Source organism: Mercenaria mercenaria, chromosome 1 (assembly GCF_021730395.1).
Source record: "Mercenaria mercenaria strain notata chromosome 1, MADL_Memer_1, whole genome shotgun sequence".
NCBI lineage: Eukaryota > Metazoa > Mollusca > Bivalvia > Venerida > Veneridae > Mercenaria > Mercenaria mercenaria.
In genome coordinates, this window is record NC_069361.1 from 99,738,489 (window position 1) to 99,758,940 (window position 20,452).

Sequence of the window (20,452 nt, forward strand, 5' to 3'; positions counted from 1 at the left end):
GAAATATGCTTACAAGAAAATATCGATTGTGGAATTACATTAGACCAATTATCAATTTATTTAATCCTTTTCGCGGACGACAGTGTATTGCTGAGCGAAACCCCAGAAGGACCACAAGCTAACTTAGACCAATTAGAGGCGTATTGTAAAAGGTGGGGCTTAACAGTTAACGTCGAGAAGACAAAAATTATGGTATTTCGAAAGGGCGGTCCGTTATCAAGAAACCTGTCATGGACATATAACGGACAAAACATTGATATTTTTGACAGCTTTAACTATCTGGGCTTTGTACTTAGTAGTGGTGGTTCATTTCGCAAAGGAATAGAGACATTAGCAGATAAAGCTCTTATGGGGCCGTCACACCATGACGTTCTGGTCAGCGTTCTATGACGTTTGAGGAAACGTTGGTAGTCGCCCATGGTCGCTGGGATAGCGCCAGAAGAGCGTTGTGTGAACGCTAGTGAACGTCGGTGATCGCCGGGAATCGGCGGAGAACGCTGGTCCGGAAAAAAAGTTTTGAACATGCACAAAAGTTCTCACTGAGACCAGCGTTCTTCAACGTTTAATTCTAAACGCTGAAGAACGTTCGTGGAACGTTTTACTAACGTTCGCCGAGCGTTGCACGCGTTCGGCTATCGTTAGTCAGACGTTACTCTAGCGTTACTTGGTTGTTACTAATCGTTTGCTTTGCAGTGAACGACTCACTGGCGACCTGTCAACGACCGCTGAACGGTCCCCTAGCGCACGCAGCGTGTGACTAAAGTCAAACGAACGTCCTTTGGCGTCCATTGAGCGTCATTCGAGCGTTTCCCGAACGTCCATGCATATGGGTATATAAACCGATGCTTTGTAAGCAAGGTTTATTTGATTTTGGGCTACCGTAGAGAGCACCTACTATGGAAGATCCAGAAAGACTAAGGAGGCTATATATGCTTGCTATAGCCCAGCATGAAGTAGATGTACTGAACTTGAACATAGCTGTACACATCGAGGGACCTCGCCCGCAGAGAAGAAGACCCCGACGAAGACGACAGTGTTGGACTAAATCATGGATATTAAGGCGTCAAGAGTTAGGTCTGTACGACCAACTCATGGTTGAGCTTCGCTAGGAAGATGTCAGTACCTTCACGAACTTCATGCGCATGTCACCTGAAATGTTTGATGAGATCCTTGGATGTGTCAGAGGCAGATTGACGAGGCAGCACACCTTTTACCGAGAGCCCCTCGAACCTGGCCTGAAACTGGCGGTGACACTGCGACATTTGGTCTCTGGATCTAAGTATGCTGACATGAAGTTTGGGTGGCGCGTTCCATCCAACACAATCTCCGTCCTTGTCCGTGAAGTGTGCCGGGCGATCGTTGACGAGTATCTACATGATGTGATGACCCCTCCAAGCACTCCTGAAGCCTGGCGTGAGATTGCCAACCAGTTCATGATAAGGTGGAACTTCCCTCATTGTTGTGGTGCCCTTGACGGCAAACATGTTGCCTGCAGATGCCCTAACTCTTCCGGATCAACCTACTACAACTACAAGAGATTCTATTCTGTGGTGATTATGGCCCTAGTGGACGCAGATTACAAGTTCATCTGGGCAGATGTTGGTGGTAAGTGTTCTTTCACATAATGTCTTTAGTGGAGTTTGAATTAGATTACACTTGGTGTTACTATTTGTACTGTATGTTTACGTTGATGTAATTTGTGTTTTTCAGGGAAAGGAGCAGCATCCGACGCACAAATCTATAACGGGTCTGAGCTGAATGCATCGATGATGGCTCCATTGGCTTCCCACCAGCTGAACCCCTGCCCAACGACAACGAGGATGTGCCGTACTACCTAATCGGTGACGACGCGTTCGCCTTGAGGTTTAACATGATGAAGCCGTATTCGCACCGTGGTATGAGCGACAACGAGAGGATCTTCAACTACAGGCTGTCAAGGGCACGTCGTGTGGTCGAGAATGCCTTTGGCATCCTTGCCAATAGGTTACAGGTTCTCCTCACCACTATGAACCATGCTCCCGCAGCTGAATTCACTATGAAATTTCCAGCGTTTTGTACCCGTTCGACCGTAAAAATCACACGCCAGTAAAACGCTATTCTGTCGTTATTCACACGTTAGTCACACGCTCAACACGCTCATCTAACGTTAACAAATCGTTCGTCGCGCGCCAGTGGCACGTTAGCACTCGCTAATGGTTTTCAGGGGTATCTTACTTGGTCGCTGTTACACGCTTCTCGTGAGTTAGACACACGCTAGTCATGCGTTAGGCACACGTTAATCACACGCCAGATGTGTCATCCTCATTCTAGAACGCTCAAAAATTGAACGATTGAAATGTTCAGAGAACGTTGACCAGAACGTCATGGTGTGACGGCCCCATTAAATCAATGTTTTCATTAAGAAGCATTACCAGGGACATGCAGATTCCTCTACATATAAATTTTAATCTGTTTGATGCATATGTAACGTCTATAATGTCATATTACTCTGAACTTTGGGGGTTTTCTCAAGCAGACAAATTGGAACGGCTCCACAGAAAATATTTGAAGTGGACATTGAATGTTAAAATGAGTACAAACAGTTATGCACTATACGGCGAGACTGGTCGTTTTCCATTAATCTTGGATAGAAAAGTGAAAATAATAAAATATTGGTTCAAGTTGTTAAACTGTCAAAATACAAATTGTATTTTATATTCTGTTTATAATGATCTATTTGAATCACACGAAATAGTAAATAATTGGCTATCAAATGTCAAGTTTATGTTACAACAGACAGGGTTCAATGATGTATGGACTTTTCGTACATCGGTTACAAATATAGGATGTTTTATCACACAGTTTAAAATGAGGCTTAAAGACATTTATATAGGTCAATGGAGAGAAGCAGTAAACACTTCAACGTCATTGTTGTTATACAAGGAAATAAAACAAACTTTTGAGATGTCCGAATACCTACATTCAATTGACAATAGTAAATCCAGAAATGCTATGGCCAAACTTAGACTTTCATCCCACTATTTGGCCATAGAGCGAGGTAGACACAGGAACCAGATAAGAAGTGAGCGAAAATGTGTTTTGTGTGAGAAGAACGATATAGAGGACGAATATCACTTAGTGTGTATATGTGACTCATACAAAGAATTGCGAAAATCATACATTCCTGCCTATTACAGAAATCGAGTTTGTTGAGCTTTTAAAAAGTAGCAGTCGTAAACTATTGTATAGGCTATCAATTTTTATTATAAAAGCACTTAAAATAAGAAATGACCGGATTAATGTTGATGTTTAAAGTGTATGATATGTGCCTTCTATGTAAACTTAGATATTTTGCCATTTTCATGTGCATGCCATTGTAATATATTTTCATGTGTGGACGATAAGCTGTATATGCTTAAGTCAAAATAAATATTCTGTTCTGTTCTGTTCTATAAAAGTTTAAGAGCTAGTTTCATGAAAAACGTTGATTAATGAAGTGAAATACACGGGCCACGCACTTAACAAACTTTTCCCAGTCTGAATAGAGTAATATAAATCTATATGTAGATTCTTTTGAAACATAGAAATATTTGGAAAGAATCTTTATAAAGTAAATTAAGCGTGCGCTAATAAATTTTTGTGACTTCTCTAACTGAGATGTTCATAATTTTACTGATGGAAGAGTTACAAACAAAAAGAACTTTCGGTTTGAAACAATTGTTCAATAGTGGTTTTACAGTTCGTTTTAAAACACTGCACACGTGGTGTTACTTTTGTAAATTGCAACAAAAGTATATCTTTACATATAGATATATTTTCCCATGATAAAATGAAAAAGGTTCGTTTTAAACAAGACAATAAAAGATAATAATTTATACATAATTGCATGTAATTGCTTTTCAAGAGAATCTTTTGAGATTTTCGGTAAACAATGCTATCAGTAAGAGGGACTGTAAAATACACTGATCATCCTCACTATATGAGCCGCACCATGAGAAAACCAACATAGTGCATTTGCAAACTTCTAGTCAGGGTCCATGCATCGCTTTCAAAGCCTATTGCAATTAGAGAAACTGTTAGCGAACAGCATGGATCCTGACCAGACTGCGCAGATGCGCAGGCTGATCTGGATCCATGCTGGTCGCAAATGCACTATGTTGGTTTTCCCATGGCACGGCTCATATCGTTCTCAATATTCATAAATTATGATGAAATGAGCATTAAGTGATTTAAGTTAAAGTTAACATGTTTTTGTCTGACAATGCACTTTTTAAACGATTTGATGGCACAAGAGCATGACTTTGAAAAAAAAAATACGAAAAAAGGATTCCATTCACAAAATTGAATGATTACCTCGGCGCGTGTTATGACATTAAGTGTGCATTATTCATGCAATCAATAACAACTTTCATATAAATGGCTTTTCACATGCAATAGTAATTATATTTATAACTATTACAAAAGCGACTGTCTTAAGAAAACCACACAAACACGATCATTAGATGTACTTGCTTTTAACCTAAAAATTAATGTTTGAACACACCTTTGGGAAGTAATCGTGTTTTGAAAGAAATATAAAAAATGTCCTATTTAACTCATTCATAAAAATATGTTAGTACCTTGTTGTATGATATTACAACGGGCCTCCGTGGCTGAGTGGTTAAGTTCGCTGACTTCAAATCACTTGCCCCTCATCGATGTGGGTTCGAGTGAGGACCTCACTCGGGTCCAGTTAAATTCCTATTCAGCTGGCTTACGGAAGGTCGGTGGTTCTACCCAGGTGCCCGCTCGTGATGAAATAATGCACGGAGAGGCATCTGGGGTCTTCCTCCACCATCAAAGCTGGAAAGTCGCCATATGACCTATAATTGTGTCGGTGCGACGTTAACTCCAGCAAATTAAAATAAATAAATGTGATATTACAAATTGTTCCCGCAGTCATTAGCAACAATGCTAAATATCATTTAGAAACGGATTTTTACATAAACCCGTTCACTATACACAAATTAGAGTATGAAGAAATAAATAAATACTATTACAAATTATTTGATCTCAACAGACTTTGTAAGTCTATACACAAATATTTTAATGAGTAACTATACATGAAGAAACCCAATAGTGAATGTGACAAAAATCAGACAAAGACATAGATTTGTAAAAGTACAATAATCAGAATCTAAGACATTGAGTGCGTGCAGCTTTTTCCTCTACTGTATATGACAAGAAAAAGTGGGGGCGCATAAAGAGGTCAATATTTACATGTGCTGGTTTCTGAACCTGTAATTAAACTTTCAAAAGTACCATTTTACGTTAAGCAAATTTACTGCGATGCCTTTATACCAATAAGCTTATTTGATAGACAAATCTGGAAGACGAAAAAGTGTTTGCCTATCTGCACGATCGCAGCTTGCTACCCCATGCTTAGACTGGACATAATGGCCTAGAAAAAATATCTTTGCCAAACCATGCTATATCACACACAGTAAAAACAATATCAAATAAACAAAATTATATCAAGTTACTTACTCGAACGTGATATAAAACTTCCGATTCCGGAAAATAAATAATAAGAAAGTTCGTAAAAAGTATTACTCATATAAAACATTTCTTCCTAATACTTTTTTGCAAAAATGTGAATTAAGAAACCAAGACGACTGGCCCATTGAACAGTCAAAAGCAGACCAAGTGAGAGATAAAATGACAATTGTTTATCAACATACATTGTTCTTATATATTCTTGTGTTTTGGATCATTGAATCCATTAAAGGTACAGGGTACATATATTTTAGAATTCTGCTTCAGCCGTGCAGAGGGATTTGAGAGGTGTTGTACATTTCACTACCTCTCTTGAACAGACTCAATCAGATGGAGTCTGTTATTAGTTGCTTAGACTCAATCAGATGGAGTCTGTTATTAGTTGCTTAGAATCAGTCAGATGGAGTCTGTTATTAGTTGCTTAGACTCAATCAGATGGAGTCTGTTATTAGTTGCTTGGACTCAATCAGATCGAGTCTGTTATTAGTTGCTTGGACTCAATCAGATCGAGTCTGCTATTAGTTGCTTAGACTCAATCAGATCGAGTCTGTTATTAGTTGCTTAGACTCAATCAGATCGAGTCTGCTATTAGTTGCTTAGACTCAATCAGATCGAGTCTGTTATTAGTTGCTTAGATGCGATTTTTGTTCCCAAAGGATCTTCGTAAAAGAATTATTAACTATTACAGCAACAGTATCTATGTGCGGTGTGGCGGTCGTAAAAAGAAACCCCATACTTGAACTAAATGTCGTTATATTTTCTTGTTGTTTGGAACCATGGTTTCCTTTCAGAGTATATGCATTAAAGAGATGCTAAGAGGCGTGAGGGGTGTTGCATATTTTCATTAGCTCTCTTGAACAGACTAAATCAAACCGAGACTACTATTGTTTTGCTTGGTAGCAGCTATGCTTTCAGAGGAGTGCTAAACCAATATATAAGTACTGGATATGGAATAATAATTTTACAAATGTAATTTGAAAAACTTATCTTGAAGCAAAAGCATTAACAAACGTAATCGAACATGGGAGAAATATTGCTACCTATTAATGTGCCAGACAGAATTGAACGCATTATTAGTCCCCTACTGGTTGAAAACCAGTTTCGGGGACTATAGGAATGCACTTTTCTGTCATTCCGTCCGTCCGTCCGTCCGTCCGTCCGTCTGTCCGTCCGTCCGTCCGTCCGTCCGCAATTTCGTGTCCGGTCCATAACTCTGTCATCTATGAAGGGATTTTAATATTACTTGGCACAAATGTTCCCCATGATGAGACGACGTGTCATGCGCAAAACCCGGACCCCTAGCTCAAAGGTCAAGGTCACAATTGGAGGTCAAAGGTCAACAGGGCTTTTTTCCTGTCCGGTCCACAACTCTCCCATCCTTGAAGGGATTTTAATATTACTTGGCACAAATGTTTCCCATGATGAGATGGGAAATCCCGGACCCCTAGCTCAAAGGTCAAGGTCACAATTGGAGGTCAAAGGTCAACAGGGCTTTTTTCCTGTCCGGTCCATAACTCTCCCATCTATGAAGGGATTTTAATATTACTTGGCACAAATGTACCTCATAATAAGACGATGTGTCGTGCACAACTTTCAAACCCCTAGCTCAAAGGTCAAGGTCACACTTAGCAGTCAAATGTTAACATAGCATGAACAGGGTCTGTTTCGTGTCCGGTCCATAACTCTGACATTCATAAAGGAATTTTAATATCACTTAGCACAAGTGTTCCCCATGATGAGACGACGTGTTATGCACAAATCCCAGACCCCTAGCTCAGAGGTCAAGGTCACAATTTGGGGTCAAAGGTCAACAGAGTTTTTTTCCTGTCCCATCCATAACTCTGTCATCCATGAAGGGATTTTAATATTACTTGGCACAAATGTTCCCCATGATGAGACAACATGTCATGCGCAAAGCCCAGACCCTTAGCTCAAAGGTCAAGGTCACAACTGGAGGTCAAAGGTCAATAAGGTTTTTTCCCTGTCCGATCCAGAACTCTGTCATCCATCAAGGGATTACAATATCACTTGGCATAAACGTTTCCCATGATGAGACGACGTGTCATGCGCAACACCCAGTACCCTAGCTTAATGGTCAAGGTCACACTTTGAGATCAAAGGTCAAGAGGATTTTTTTCTGTCCGGTCTATAACTTTGTCATGCAAAGCAGGATTTAGATATCAATTGGCACAAATATTCCCCTGGATGAGACAACATGTCATGCGCAAGAACCAGGTCCCTAGGTCTAAGGTCAAGGTCATATTTAGAGGTCAAAGGTCAAATTCAAGAATGACTTTGTACGGAACATTTCTTCTTCATGCATGGAGGGATTTTGATGTAACTTGGACCAAATGTTCACCACCATGAGGCACCCTTGTTTTTAGAATTACGTCCCTTTGTTTTTACTATAAATAGATTTTATTGTAACTTTTTTATTACTGGCGGTAGAGAAAAATCGACTTTACCACTTTTCTGTGGTACAGCATGCATGTTACATCCAATTTTTAGGTGTATTTTGACCTATCTCTTCCTGGTAAAGAGTTTCTTGTGGACTTATATTATATAGATTTTTTTTTTTTTTTAAAGATTAATTTCCCCTTGTTGTTACTATAAATAACTTACATGATAACATTTTTATAATCAGCCAAAAAAATTCAATATGAAAACAACTGTAGGTTTTTATATATATAAATTTTAATCCAAGTGTTTTGTTATAACATATTGTATATATAGTACAATATTGTTTATACATCATTGACAGATATCAGTTCATTATGTTATACTGCAGTAGAGAAAATTAGGTGCCTTCCAGTAGGGGACTTTGTATTGCATGGCAATACTTCATTCACTTGTTAATTCTTAAGATAGAAGTAAATAAATTAGAATCATGTTCAGTTTGACCTCCGCCTCAGTTTAAAGCATACAAGATGTATAAATCAATATTTATTCCCAGATAATAGGATTATCTTAGAGTAACCAGGAAGTCAAGAAGACATGAGAATATGAGAATACAAAAACAATTAGAGATACTTAAGTGGTTAGAAATGAAATGGAGGACAAATGACTTCCGTACCTGCGGTTTCTCTACTTCATGTTGCTTAGTAACGTTCTATGGTCTCAGGGAAAATCCTATAAATGACGTAATAACTGTTTTCATTCAAAATTCTTTCGCTAGGGAGAATGCTGCCATTCTTTCTTGTAATTTCAATTAAGCTTTTTCACTAACAGCATGTGATCTTGCGACAAAGTTTGAAAAAATCCTCTACCTTTATTGAACAAGTATCTCATTTTTTTGAGAATTCACTTGTCGCAAATCTGTTTTTGTATTTTATGGGGAAAAATTTAGCCTTTCCTCTGATACTGCATTTAAAATAGTACATTACGCTATCTTGATGATATTCTTAATATTTTTTGGTTCAAAAGATTGATACTACAGTGCAGTAGAAACAGGGTCTGGAATTACATAAGAGATCTTTTTATTTTACCTTGGGCCAGACAGGACAGATGTCTGGAGTAGCACGTTCGTGTAACAGTTGGATTTTCACTTGACAAAAATTACTTCATGCAGATACGGTATTTCTTTGCAGTAAATAAAAGCATAGGCCATTCATAAAATATAACCATTAGTTCGGCGCACGTAGCTGAGACATTGGAAGAAGTTACAATTGTATTATACACGTAACCAAAGAAAACACTCCTATAATTTCATTTAGAAACCGATTGTCACATAAACGAGTTCGTAAACACCAAATTTCTAGCTCATACTGAAGTAAGTGAATATAGAGACACAATTGGACACTAAAATGAAAAGTCAAATTCAGAATTAAATAGTATTAATTCGAAATATAGCTTATAATCCTAATAAAACATTCAAGGTGGCATATGCCGCTTTATGACTTCTTCATCTCTAAACTCTTTCAAGATTATGGTCTTCCCTTTTATATTCAGAAAGTGTAGAAACCTATTAGGATTTTTTGAAAGGTCATTTAAATTTCTTAACAGATGTAACAAAAGTAATCACAGAGTATATTACAACGAAATAGATTGGTTACTATGGTGACTATAATGTCTTACATATTACAAATATTTGAATAAAGCATACGTTTTATGACATTTTATGAACTGTTCCCTGCTTTATCGAGCCATGATTGTACATTGGGAAAAAACATTGCTCACAAAACCAGTGACAACAGTCCTAAAATATTATTTTGAAACCGATTTGTACATAAACCTGTCATTTACAAATTCAAATTAAAGTGAATGTGATAAAAGACTCAATCGAAGTATTGCTACATTTAATTCGTCGAATTAATGAATATTAGATACAGACATGGATTTCAACCGTAATAAAAACAAGTTTGACAAAAGTACAGTGATCAGAATGTAAGTGCATCAGGTTGAAACAGAACAGGTAACCAATAACGCTTCTACTTGTTTTAATTGCCCGCAGACCGGGGAAGCATTTAAAGCGTCCATGAAACATGAGGTTACAGGGAAAATTGAAGATGACTTATATGGTAAAAATCACATGCTTTTGTTTCTGTCAATATAGGTGACTTTCCATCAACAACTTGCTTTGATAGACAGTGAGAAACTTTAAGATCCGCAATCAATGTATCGTACATTTCCACACTAAGATTGCTGAAAAAAATGTGAAAAGCTTTTGACTACTGTAAGGTTGGTCGACGAACAATACAATAGCAAACTGACGCAGGAGAAGCACAGTTTATCAAAATGGAAACAACAGGCCATATTAGGACTGTTAAACCTGTGTTATAGCTGTTCTTTATTATTGATAAAATACGAATGAAGCATTCTTTCTACAAATATGCGCAAGGAAGAATATTAGCTCATAATATTTTTGCTAGAAAAAAAAGTATTTTACATAGTTCACATTTAAAAGTTGAAAAAGACCACCCAACGTCTAATCATACTGATATATAGCAATCTGTAGAACAAAATGTTAATTCAGGAAACCAGATTACAAAGCTTTGTTTGAGGACCAGTCCAAAACAAGTAAAAGCTGCTTCACTTCGGCTATTCCTACTGCTTTCTGTAACGGATTATTAGTTTATTTGCTGTAATAAACCAATTTATGAGAAGTCATTAGAAATGGTTTCTTCGCCCTTTTATTGTGATCGACATGTAAGTGTGATACGACTCAGTTATTCCTTTTCATCGGCCCTATCAAACTGACCAACGTTCCAAGCGAGACGGTCAATGCCCTGTTCGATCTATTTTAAATTAATTATTAACACGAGCGCAACGAACAAAAACACATTTTAGTAGTTCTCTTTACTGAGGTCAGTCACCTAGCTGTTTTTATTCAAATGTAAAAGAACGGTAATACAGTATTATAAAGCAGAAATATGTATTTTCACATGTTTCCCTTTAAAGAAAGCATAGCTTTATAAAAGATATTCTCTTTTTATGTACAATTAATCTCTAACTGGAGCAGATCAACGTAAACCAGTCCAAGCCAACATGGAACAAATGGATCATGGCATTTTGTTATTCACGATGCACACGCTTTGCATACAATGCGTAAAATAAGATAGTTGTGACTTCTCACACCCTACTTAAGAGGCAGTAAATCTATGACATGTATACTAATATAAAGGTCATCACACGTATGGAATGTTTGTTTGTTTTGGGTTTAACGCCGTTTTTCAACAGTATTTCAGTTATGTAACGGCGGGCAGTTCACCTAACCAGTGTTTCTGGATTCTGTATCAGTACAAACTTGTTTTCCACAAGTAACTTCCAACTTCCCCACACTGATGAATCAGTGGTTGGGGACGAATTATTTCAGACACAATGTCTTTTATCAAATCATTATGGAAACATACGCCTCGTCCTGCGATCGAACTCGCGACCGCACTATCCGTAAATCTGCGCTCTCCCTATTGAGCTAAGCGGGTGGGCCTATATTGGAATGCGTTTATCAGTACTTGCGGTGATTTTAACTGTTTATTAAGTTCGTTTGAATTGTATATTTGGTGCTTCCAACGGTATAGACTGTGTTTCGATCGGAATTTTGAATGAAAACAGTTATTACGTCATTTTAACTCCCCAGTTGTCTTTTGCCACTGACTTTTCCAATATGGTTTCCTTTATTTGCTCATTTTTTCTTTGTTGTCTATCTGTTTTGCATTGTGTGTGTGTCTTTTTGTATACATTGAAAACAAGTACACATCTATACATACACTGCTTAACGGATGTAATTTGAGGAAGCTGATTTCCGGGAACGGGTCTTTTCTTTTATCCGTATTTTTTTTTTTTTTTTTTTTTTTTTTTTTTTTGATTTCTTGGTAAATGTATGAATTATAAGCTTTTCTTTTTTCCTGTTTTTGTAATCCAATTTGGATCGAAATCAAAAATAACAAGAAATATAATTTAATAAATATCAAGCTTGTACACATTCCATTCAGATTTTGTTTCACATCGGGATCATTTGGGATGTCATTAACAAAACCATACATGCAATGGCAGGATTTCCACTTGACACAAAGTTTCTTTTTCAAAAGATTTGCAGATACAGCATTTCTTTGAAGAAAACATAAAACATGTTCCATTCATTAAAAAGAATTATTACCTCAGTGCGTGATTGTGTCATTGAAAAACTGTTACAACTGCATTGTTAACATAATCAATGACAACAGTCCTATAACATCATTTAGAAAACGATTTTCACATAAACCCGTTCAAAAAGACCAAGTTTTATATGAATAGCTGTAATTGAATTGAGCGAAATAAGAGACGTAATCGAATACGCAGAATTATTGCTGCATTTAAATATGCCAGACGTAATTGAATGAATATCAGACGTAGACATAAGAAAATTATCAAAACACTTAAAATAAGCTTATAAATGTGGCTGAAGTAAAAGAGGAATAGGCCTGTAACAAGTCCCTCCTTCTTTTGATTACTCACAGGTTATAGAAACATTTTAAAGGCACCAAGAAGACAAAATGGTGTAAAAAATAAGACGGCTCAAGGTTGGGGTCATTAGTTACATATTCTTGTTCTTGAATCTGTAAAAAAAAAGATAGAAAAATGCTTTCGCTTGGTTACTTATTGTTTTATACTTTAAAATCTAATAATGAATTAAACGTACCGTAGCATCAGATTGGTAAGACATGTAGAAATTCTGGAGAAGTGTCTGTTTCTTTGGGATATGACATTTTTCGATGTCCTTACTTTTTCTTTGGCGGAGGAAGGGTGTTTACGGTAGGGTAAAGATGAGATACTAATAATTTAAAGGAAACAAATCACTTATTTCATTTCTAACTCAAATTAAAGCAAATAGTAATGCCAACAAGAACATGCCTCTTAGATAATAAAAGTACTTTAAGGATTTGTTTTAGAATGTCACCTTCTTATTGATCAGTTTTAAGTGCTTGTCTCCAACCGTGGAACATGGATAATGTTTCAATTAGTTTTAGACGTTTATTTTATTATGATTATGTGTAAATGTGGTTCAATAGAGATTAATCATTAAAAGGTGATTACATGAATTACTGTTTCTCAGTCCCATTTCTCTTAACCTCTAAGGCCAGCATTGTTTAATTTCCTGTTTTACGAGAGCGCCGCCTCTACTATTTGATAAAACAAAATAAAAATAAAATTCAATTTCATTACTTTTATTTTCATACAACCCACCGACTGTCTATCCTTGCTACTGCCAAAAATAGATGGTTTACTGTGTATGGTAGAGGCATTTTGTTTGTTCAAGGTCAGTAGAGAAAAATGGTGACCTACACAAAGAAAAATCATGGATCGAAATAAGAAAATACATAAGTTTAAAGACATTAATCTTTGTAATACGTTGGTAGAAATAACAAATATTGTAAACTAGAAATTAGAGCAGCCATGGCTTTTCATTAGGAATTATCACAGAAAAACTACGAAAAATGATGTGGCATGTATCAACGCTATCTAGCCTTACTCATTTGGCTTATCGGGATGACTTATTTTATGATTATGATCTGAGATTTTATAGTTGTCACCCCTCTAAGCCTTACCCGTTTCTGCATTTTACTGACATCAAAAATCCAAAAATGCCATAATATACTGGTCAGACTTACTTGCTTTAATAAATTAAACATTAATATTCATATAGAAACTTCAGATGAGCTGAATTTAATTCATATTTTTAAATTAAAGACATAAATCTTCGAAAATTTGATGTGACAGGTGTGGGGAGATATCTACCCTGACACCGGTTTCAATAAACAGCAGACTGCCGATTACACTAAATTGCAGAAACAAAACACAAAATATACATTCATAAAATGTCAGCGATGCAAGTTTATGCTTTAATGTCAACATAAATTCATTATCAGAGATGTAATCATTACAAATAGTTTATACTGTGTACATGTACCAGAAAACGTTCTCAACGGATTTCATTGCGGATTTCCTGAATAAGTTTGTAACGAAGTGACGGAGACAGCGGCAGTCAAAAGTTGTCACGCTGTCCCGAAACGTCCTATTATTTGGACTAAACGCTATCCTGCAGATACAAGAACTGTAAGAAACCAAAAGAAAGACAAATTGGAAGATCAAGAGTGAATATGAATTTTGCAAACATATATTTTACTCTGAAATCCTGAGGGTAAGAAAAGAAAAATAAATTTCCACAATTTTCTGGACGAATAGTCGTTCATGCATATCTATGATCGATATAAATTTTAATGGTCTATTCTATCAACATGTCCAGTTGTTTTTGAAAGTGTTTTTGTGTGTGGCTGGTACTAGTTCTCAATAAAATTATCGGCATTATATCTATTGAATAAAGATATTAAGAGTAACCAGACTTCATATGTCACTGCGTTTGTTTATCGCTTCGTAATTAAAGTTGATTACCTTTCTGTTGTTACTGAAGGAAAGTATATGAATGTCTAGTTTTCTGGATAGAGAAATTGGTGTTATGTTACAAACTACCGACGATATAGGGAAACATGCGTAAAAACTGTTGTTTACGTAGTCCAGATGATCTAGTATGGTTGCATGACAAGGTGTGCATGACAATTACAATGCTTGCTATTAGTTTCGTTTACGGCAAAGTGTCGTCTCAATATTGAATGACACATGTCCCCTGAAAATGCTTGACAGAATAAAAATATAAAGTTCAAACCTGACACCATAACTCAAAAAGAAATCATGACAAGACATGAAACCACGGACAAAATGCACATGTCCAGTTGATGTATACTAATACCATCTAAAAGAAGATCCTTTTTGATAAAATTGGGACGAAAATACAAACACTATATGCCCCTCTTTGACACTCAGAAAATGATAAGAGCAACACATAATGACATATCCTGTAATAAGAAACTTTAAAATCCATAAGTCCTGGAGAAATACTGAATGCCTTATCTCAATGAAGAAAAAAAGCATGAAAACGCTACATTACAGTGAAAAGTGCACAGGGTTTCCCATGTCCGAAGCCCAGGGCTACCAGAAAATTCTCTCGTTTAAGGGACTCTTTGATCAATAGTGCTTTCAGTAGAATTGACTGACCACTGATTTTTACACTCAGATCAATCAATACATACTGTATGAAACAGCACTAGTTTAGATATTTCTTCAGTTGGACTTTATCTTACCGAAATAATACTTTATGCTGCCAGTCAGCTCCTTTGTCATTACTAGTGTGCAGACCAAACGTGTCTTTGAGATTATTTATCTGTTTTGGTTTGTTCGGGTTTAACGTCACAACGGCACAAGTATTGGTCATATGGCGACTTTCCAGCTTTTGGTGGTGAATTAAGACCCTATGTGCCCCTCCCGTCCAGTATTTCATCGCGAGCGGGTACCTAGACAGAACAACCAACCTTCTGTTAGCCAGCTGAATAGCTTCCTCACGTGAAGTATTAAATGCCCCGAGCGAGACTAGAGCCCACATCGATGAAGACTAAGTGCTTTCAAGTCAGGGACCTAAACCACTCCGCCCCAGAGGTCCCCGACTTTGGGAAAGGCAGTTAAAAGTTTCCATTCAGAGAAATGAAATGGATTGTTTTAGTGGCATTGAAACAATCTGATACGACTGGATTGTTCCTATAATCAATGACAACAGTCATATAACATCATTTTTACACCGATTGTCACATAAACCCGTTGATAAAGGTCAATTTATATGAATAACTATGATTGAAGTGAGCGAAATAAGAAACCCAATCGAACACAGGAGAGTTATTGCTATCTTTAAATGCACCTGATAAATTTCAATGGATATCAGACATGGAAATAGCCTATAACAATAACAAAACACTTCAAATCGCTAAATGAATATGCCTAATTCCGTTTTTTTAAGTAGACCAGTTGGCCTGTTGACCATTGCATTAAAATAATTGTTCCTACCTTTTGATAAATACGTTTAAAAGACACAAATAGGATATATCTATTACACGAATGGAGGTCGAAGTTTCTAAATCTTTGCATATCAATCAAATATTCAAGGGTACTGTTATATAGGATGTATTGAAGTTAAATATTAGCTAGAGTGAATCAAAGAAAAGTTTGATAATTTGCCTTCGTCATAGATTAACATTAGTATACCTTAAAATCTAGCGATCCGATCGTACTTGGGTTTTTTTTGTTTTTGTTTTTTTTTTTTTTTTTTTTTTTTTTTTTTTGTTTCTTTCTTTTTTTGTTTTCCATTACATACAATAAAATATTACTTTAAAGGCGTGAAGCTCATAACTAAAGAAACGTTTCGTATGCCAAATATAACGGAAATATTGGTAACAAACCAAACAAAAGGGCAGTACTGTTAGAACCATCATAATTGAAGAGTTAAATAACGAGAAAAAAAAAACTAAATGACTAAAAAATTAGTTTATGAGATGAATAGTTATAGGTTATTTAAAATTTGTCTGTACAATACGGCGATACATTTGGACTGGTACCCATTCCAAGAAAAATGTTTGTTTCAATGTGCTTTTTTTCGGATGTTTAGTGTCAAAATATTATTTTTCTCAGGAAAAAAAAAGATAGACCACAAGCTGGACACGAGCTGGAGACGATTCCATCTTTTAAACGTATACAGATACATTGCATCAATTATGTCATGGAAACTAGTAGCATCATTTACTGGTATAAATGATAGACTAAGGTTGAACAGAGTCTCCCTGTCTGTCACTAAGACTATCCAGTCTGGGTCTGATGCTGATCACTCTCATGGAACATTACTCAGTGTCAGCAACACTGGCCACCAGTATGTCTTGGACAAGTTTGCTCGCAATTCTAGTCTGTTCATAATACGAAGAATCACAATATTTTATATGATACCAGTGGACACATTTGCTAAAGTTATCCTATCATTTTTGCAACCTTGATTTTCGTACCTGATTTAACCGAGTTTACAGTGAGTGATAAATGCACAGTAATGAGATTATATTACGTATTACAGTCACAGTTTAGAAGCACCGTGCTTAAAAAACAGGGTTTTTGTTTTTGTTTGTTTCGGTTAAGCGTCGTTCTTTAACACTATTTCAGTTAAGTAACGGCAGGCAGTTTAATCTAACCAGTGTTCCTGGATTCTGTACCAGTACTAACCTGTTCTCCACAAGTAACTGCCAACTTCCCCCACATGAAACAGAGGTGGAGAACGAATTATTTCAAACATAGTGCCTTCTATCAATCGTCGAGGAGAACATACGCCTCACCCGGGGGTTGAACTCGTGTACAACCACGCGGGCGGACTTTAAACAACAGGGATAATTGCATGACTCCTAGATATAAGTCGTCGGTCCATAGACTGTGCTATATTACATTCTATATTCAACACATGTTTACTGGACACAAATTGAATAGTTTACCGGATAATAGTCAAAACTATTGTCCAACGGTCCTTTAGCCATTCAGTAAGTAAACGTCAGCATTTACCGTATATCGGAAACGAACGATTTTATGAATCACAGAATACTTCCAATGACTTCTGTATATTTACCTCCCTTGTGGCATCAATCTTTTACTATATTTAACTTATGTGCACTCTTAGAAAAATGCATTGATATTTATAGGAGGTATATTACAAATGTCGGTTAATAGCGGATCAAAATACAAGCTACAGTAGTATTACGGAAGTGTTTTGTAATGGCACCGGAAGCAGCTAACAGTTTCCGTATGTTAACTAAAAATGGGGTAACGTATTAGAAACATTCACGTGATGGATAATTGTTACTACTGATGCCTTTAGCTCATTTTTTTTTTCATAGGTCGTCTTGTCCTACAAAATGATATACGAGTACTTTTATTGGGGTATATTATATAAATCTTATTGCCTGGGTTTGCGGATGTTACAGATCGTAAAACAGATAACTAGGACTCAATGCTTTCAATGGCATTTCCGCTTTGAACTTTATCCTCGTTTTCATATACCGGTATACAAGCGACAGGAGTATTTTTTTCTTCTTTTTTTTCTTTTGATATTTAAGGTATAAAGTGTGGTTTTGCAGAATTTAATTGGTTGCGAAAAGAAAAAAAGTGTGAGCTTTTCGAATCTTTGAATGTCCGTCGTCCACACTTGGTTTGTTAATTGCCTAGCATCAGTATTTCAACCGGAATTTGAATCAATGTGTTATCACCCTTCATGTATATCAAAACCAATCCTACTCATATTTAAGTACAACGTGTATGACCTTAAGGAATTCGGCAGGTTCCATTAGCGGTCAACACTGATAGGTCCAAAGTTGTTTGCCATTGGTTTATTAGAGCGAGTTCCATTTTATCATTAAGATCTGTATGAAGATCCATTGAAAGCACAGAATACAATCGAGCAAAGTAATAGCAGACATAAGAAGTCGCTATGAACACACAAAATCACTCTTTAGCAACAACTTAAGGGGAAATGGAACTTTGTCAAAATTTAAGTTATATACCAAAATAAACTTGAAGATATTTCCAATTATTATCATCATCTTTTAGAGCGATATAAATGCGTATGACGTTAAGAGGTATGCATTTAATTATTTTCATGATCTCAAACTTCCAAAAAATATAACAGCACTGAGATCAGGCAAGGAGAGATTTTACAGTCGCCATACGTCACTTTAAAATTCTTCAACAAAGGTTCTTTCACGTAGTTACCATTAATACATTAAAAAAGACATCATAAGAAAAATGTCAACGCTTTATTGTAAGGTTTTTATAAGAACCTAACAATTCTGGATAACTGCATTTTGAAGCAAACGTTTTCCTTAAATTTTGTACGAGAATCTAGCACTTTATGTTACTCTTATTTGCATAAGAGTTCGTAAAGGAAAAACGATTATAAAAAACAACATTACACAAAATTCTTGAAGAAACTGGACTTCAGCTGATCCGCAGAACAAATAGGTAGAACCCAAAAGCCGATATTAAAATAGAAAAAAATAATAGAAAAACTCTTATGTAATTGTTGCATACTTACTTTAAATTCTATGTGTTTATCAAGGAGCTCTTGTTAAGTTTGTTTTGGTATCCGTCCTGAGAACCACGGGCTGAAATTATGGAATTTTATAAAATTCAAAAATACATAACATATCGCTTTGAGTATATAATATGTAATCAAAATCCATCATTTCGATAAAAAGTACTTCGAAATTTCCAATGTCATTGCAAAATCACGTCTCTCATGTGTATTGCTTTTGGGGAAAAGAATCCGCCATTCAAAAAAAAAAAAACATATATTTGTAAACAGACGTTTTACTTTATTCTAAGAGAAGAGATTGTCTTCGGTTTAACTTAACTTATCGACAAGAATTCAGTGCAAATCGAAAAAATATGATTTTCTCACTAAAAAATCGCCGAGTTCATTTTCTTTCATGAATGATTTGAAAATTAAACATCAGAAATTGCACGTCACGTCTAAAATTATGTACATATCAAATATTTTACTTAGAATATTCCCATTCAATTTTGGGAAGTCCTCAAAACCGTGCGTTTTGAAAGCCTTACAGTGTAAACTTTAGTTTGGAAAAAGACTTGAAACTCCACCAGCTGCTTGCTCCACTTTAAGATCGATCAATAACTTTGTTTTTATTACGTAGTTTTATTACGTCGGCTGCATTCTTTAATACTTTAATAAATAGAGTGATCGCTTTCAGACAGAAGTAAAAGCGCAGTCCGACCTCAACAGCACATATAACCTTAATGTAAAAAAAAAACTGTGCATTCTTTTTCTAATTACTCATTGGTTTAACTGCACCTATATAACATAAAGATGTAAAACATTACATGTCCTTGATTCCGAACCTGTAATAAAATATAGAACTATACCTTCCCAGCATGATACACGATACGAGTTAGGTGTAATTCTGGTCAGTAGTTTCAGTTGGTGGGGGGATGTTTTAAGATAAAATGATGGCGACAGAAGCCGGACCACGGACCATCCGCTAACAGGTCACTCCGTAAAATTATTTCAGAAACATCGCACAGCACATACCTCCAGCACCAGGGTTAAAAATAGGAAAACCGCCCTGGGAAGTGTACAAGTTCTGAGTAGGAATACAATAAGGGTCAATAACAATATTCTGAAGCAGAATATAGACGTTTGTTATTCATTAAAGCGATGTATCATAAACCTTAAAATAGCTTATGATTTTCGAACAAGTACAACATAAAATAAGTTAATAATTGAACGCCAGATATCACTGTCCTGCTTCCAATAATTCAATAAATTATTCTTCTATGTACTTAAACAAATGATATTTAGAGAGAGTGCTGACAAAAATCGGTTAATGTGGGATTTTTATGCAAGCTACAATGGCTTTGTGGTCCTGTAATACATTGATAAGGTCTGTGAAATATAAGTTGTAATGGTTTCCATACCGAGATGATTTGTTATGGGCAAAACATGTTTATTTTGACTTCGTCCAGTATATTACCTGTTTCAGAATTCTATTGTAGTTAAAAACACAACGGAAACAGGTTTCTCAAATTGGGAAAA

General features: G+C 36.1%; 1 protein-coding gene across 1 annotated transcript; it reads left to right on the forward strand.

Moving 5' to 3' along the window:
• Positions 1-1,154: 1,154 nt before the first annotated feature.
• On the forward strand, positions 1,155-1,838 carry LOC123552287 (uncharacterized). Its single transcript, XM_045341872.2, has 2 exons — positions 1,155-1,605; positions 1,711-1,838. Exons 1-2 carry the CDS (start codon positions 1,155-1,157, stop codon positions 1,836-1,838), a joined length of 579 nt encoding a protein of 192 aa, XP_045197807.2.
• Positions 1,839-20,452: the final 18,614 nt, after the last annotated feature.

What these genes read in the sequence shown, in the direction of transcription:
- LOC123552287 (XM_045341872.2), top strand. Translation starts at nt 1,155, where the DNA reads ATGTTTGATGAGATCCTTGGATGTGTCAGAGGCAGATTGACGAGGCAG. An exon ending in CATCTGGGCAGATGTTGGTG is followed by an intron (nt 1,606 to 1,710) that starts GTAAGTGTTCTT and finishes TGTGTTTTTCAG; the next exon opens with GGAAAGGAGCAGCATCCGAC.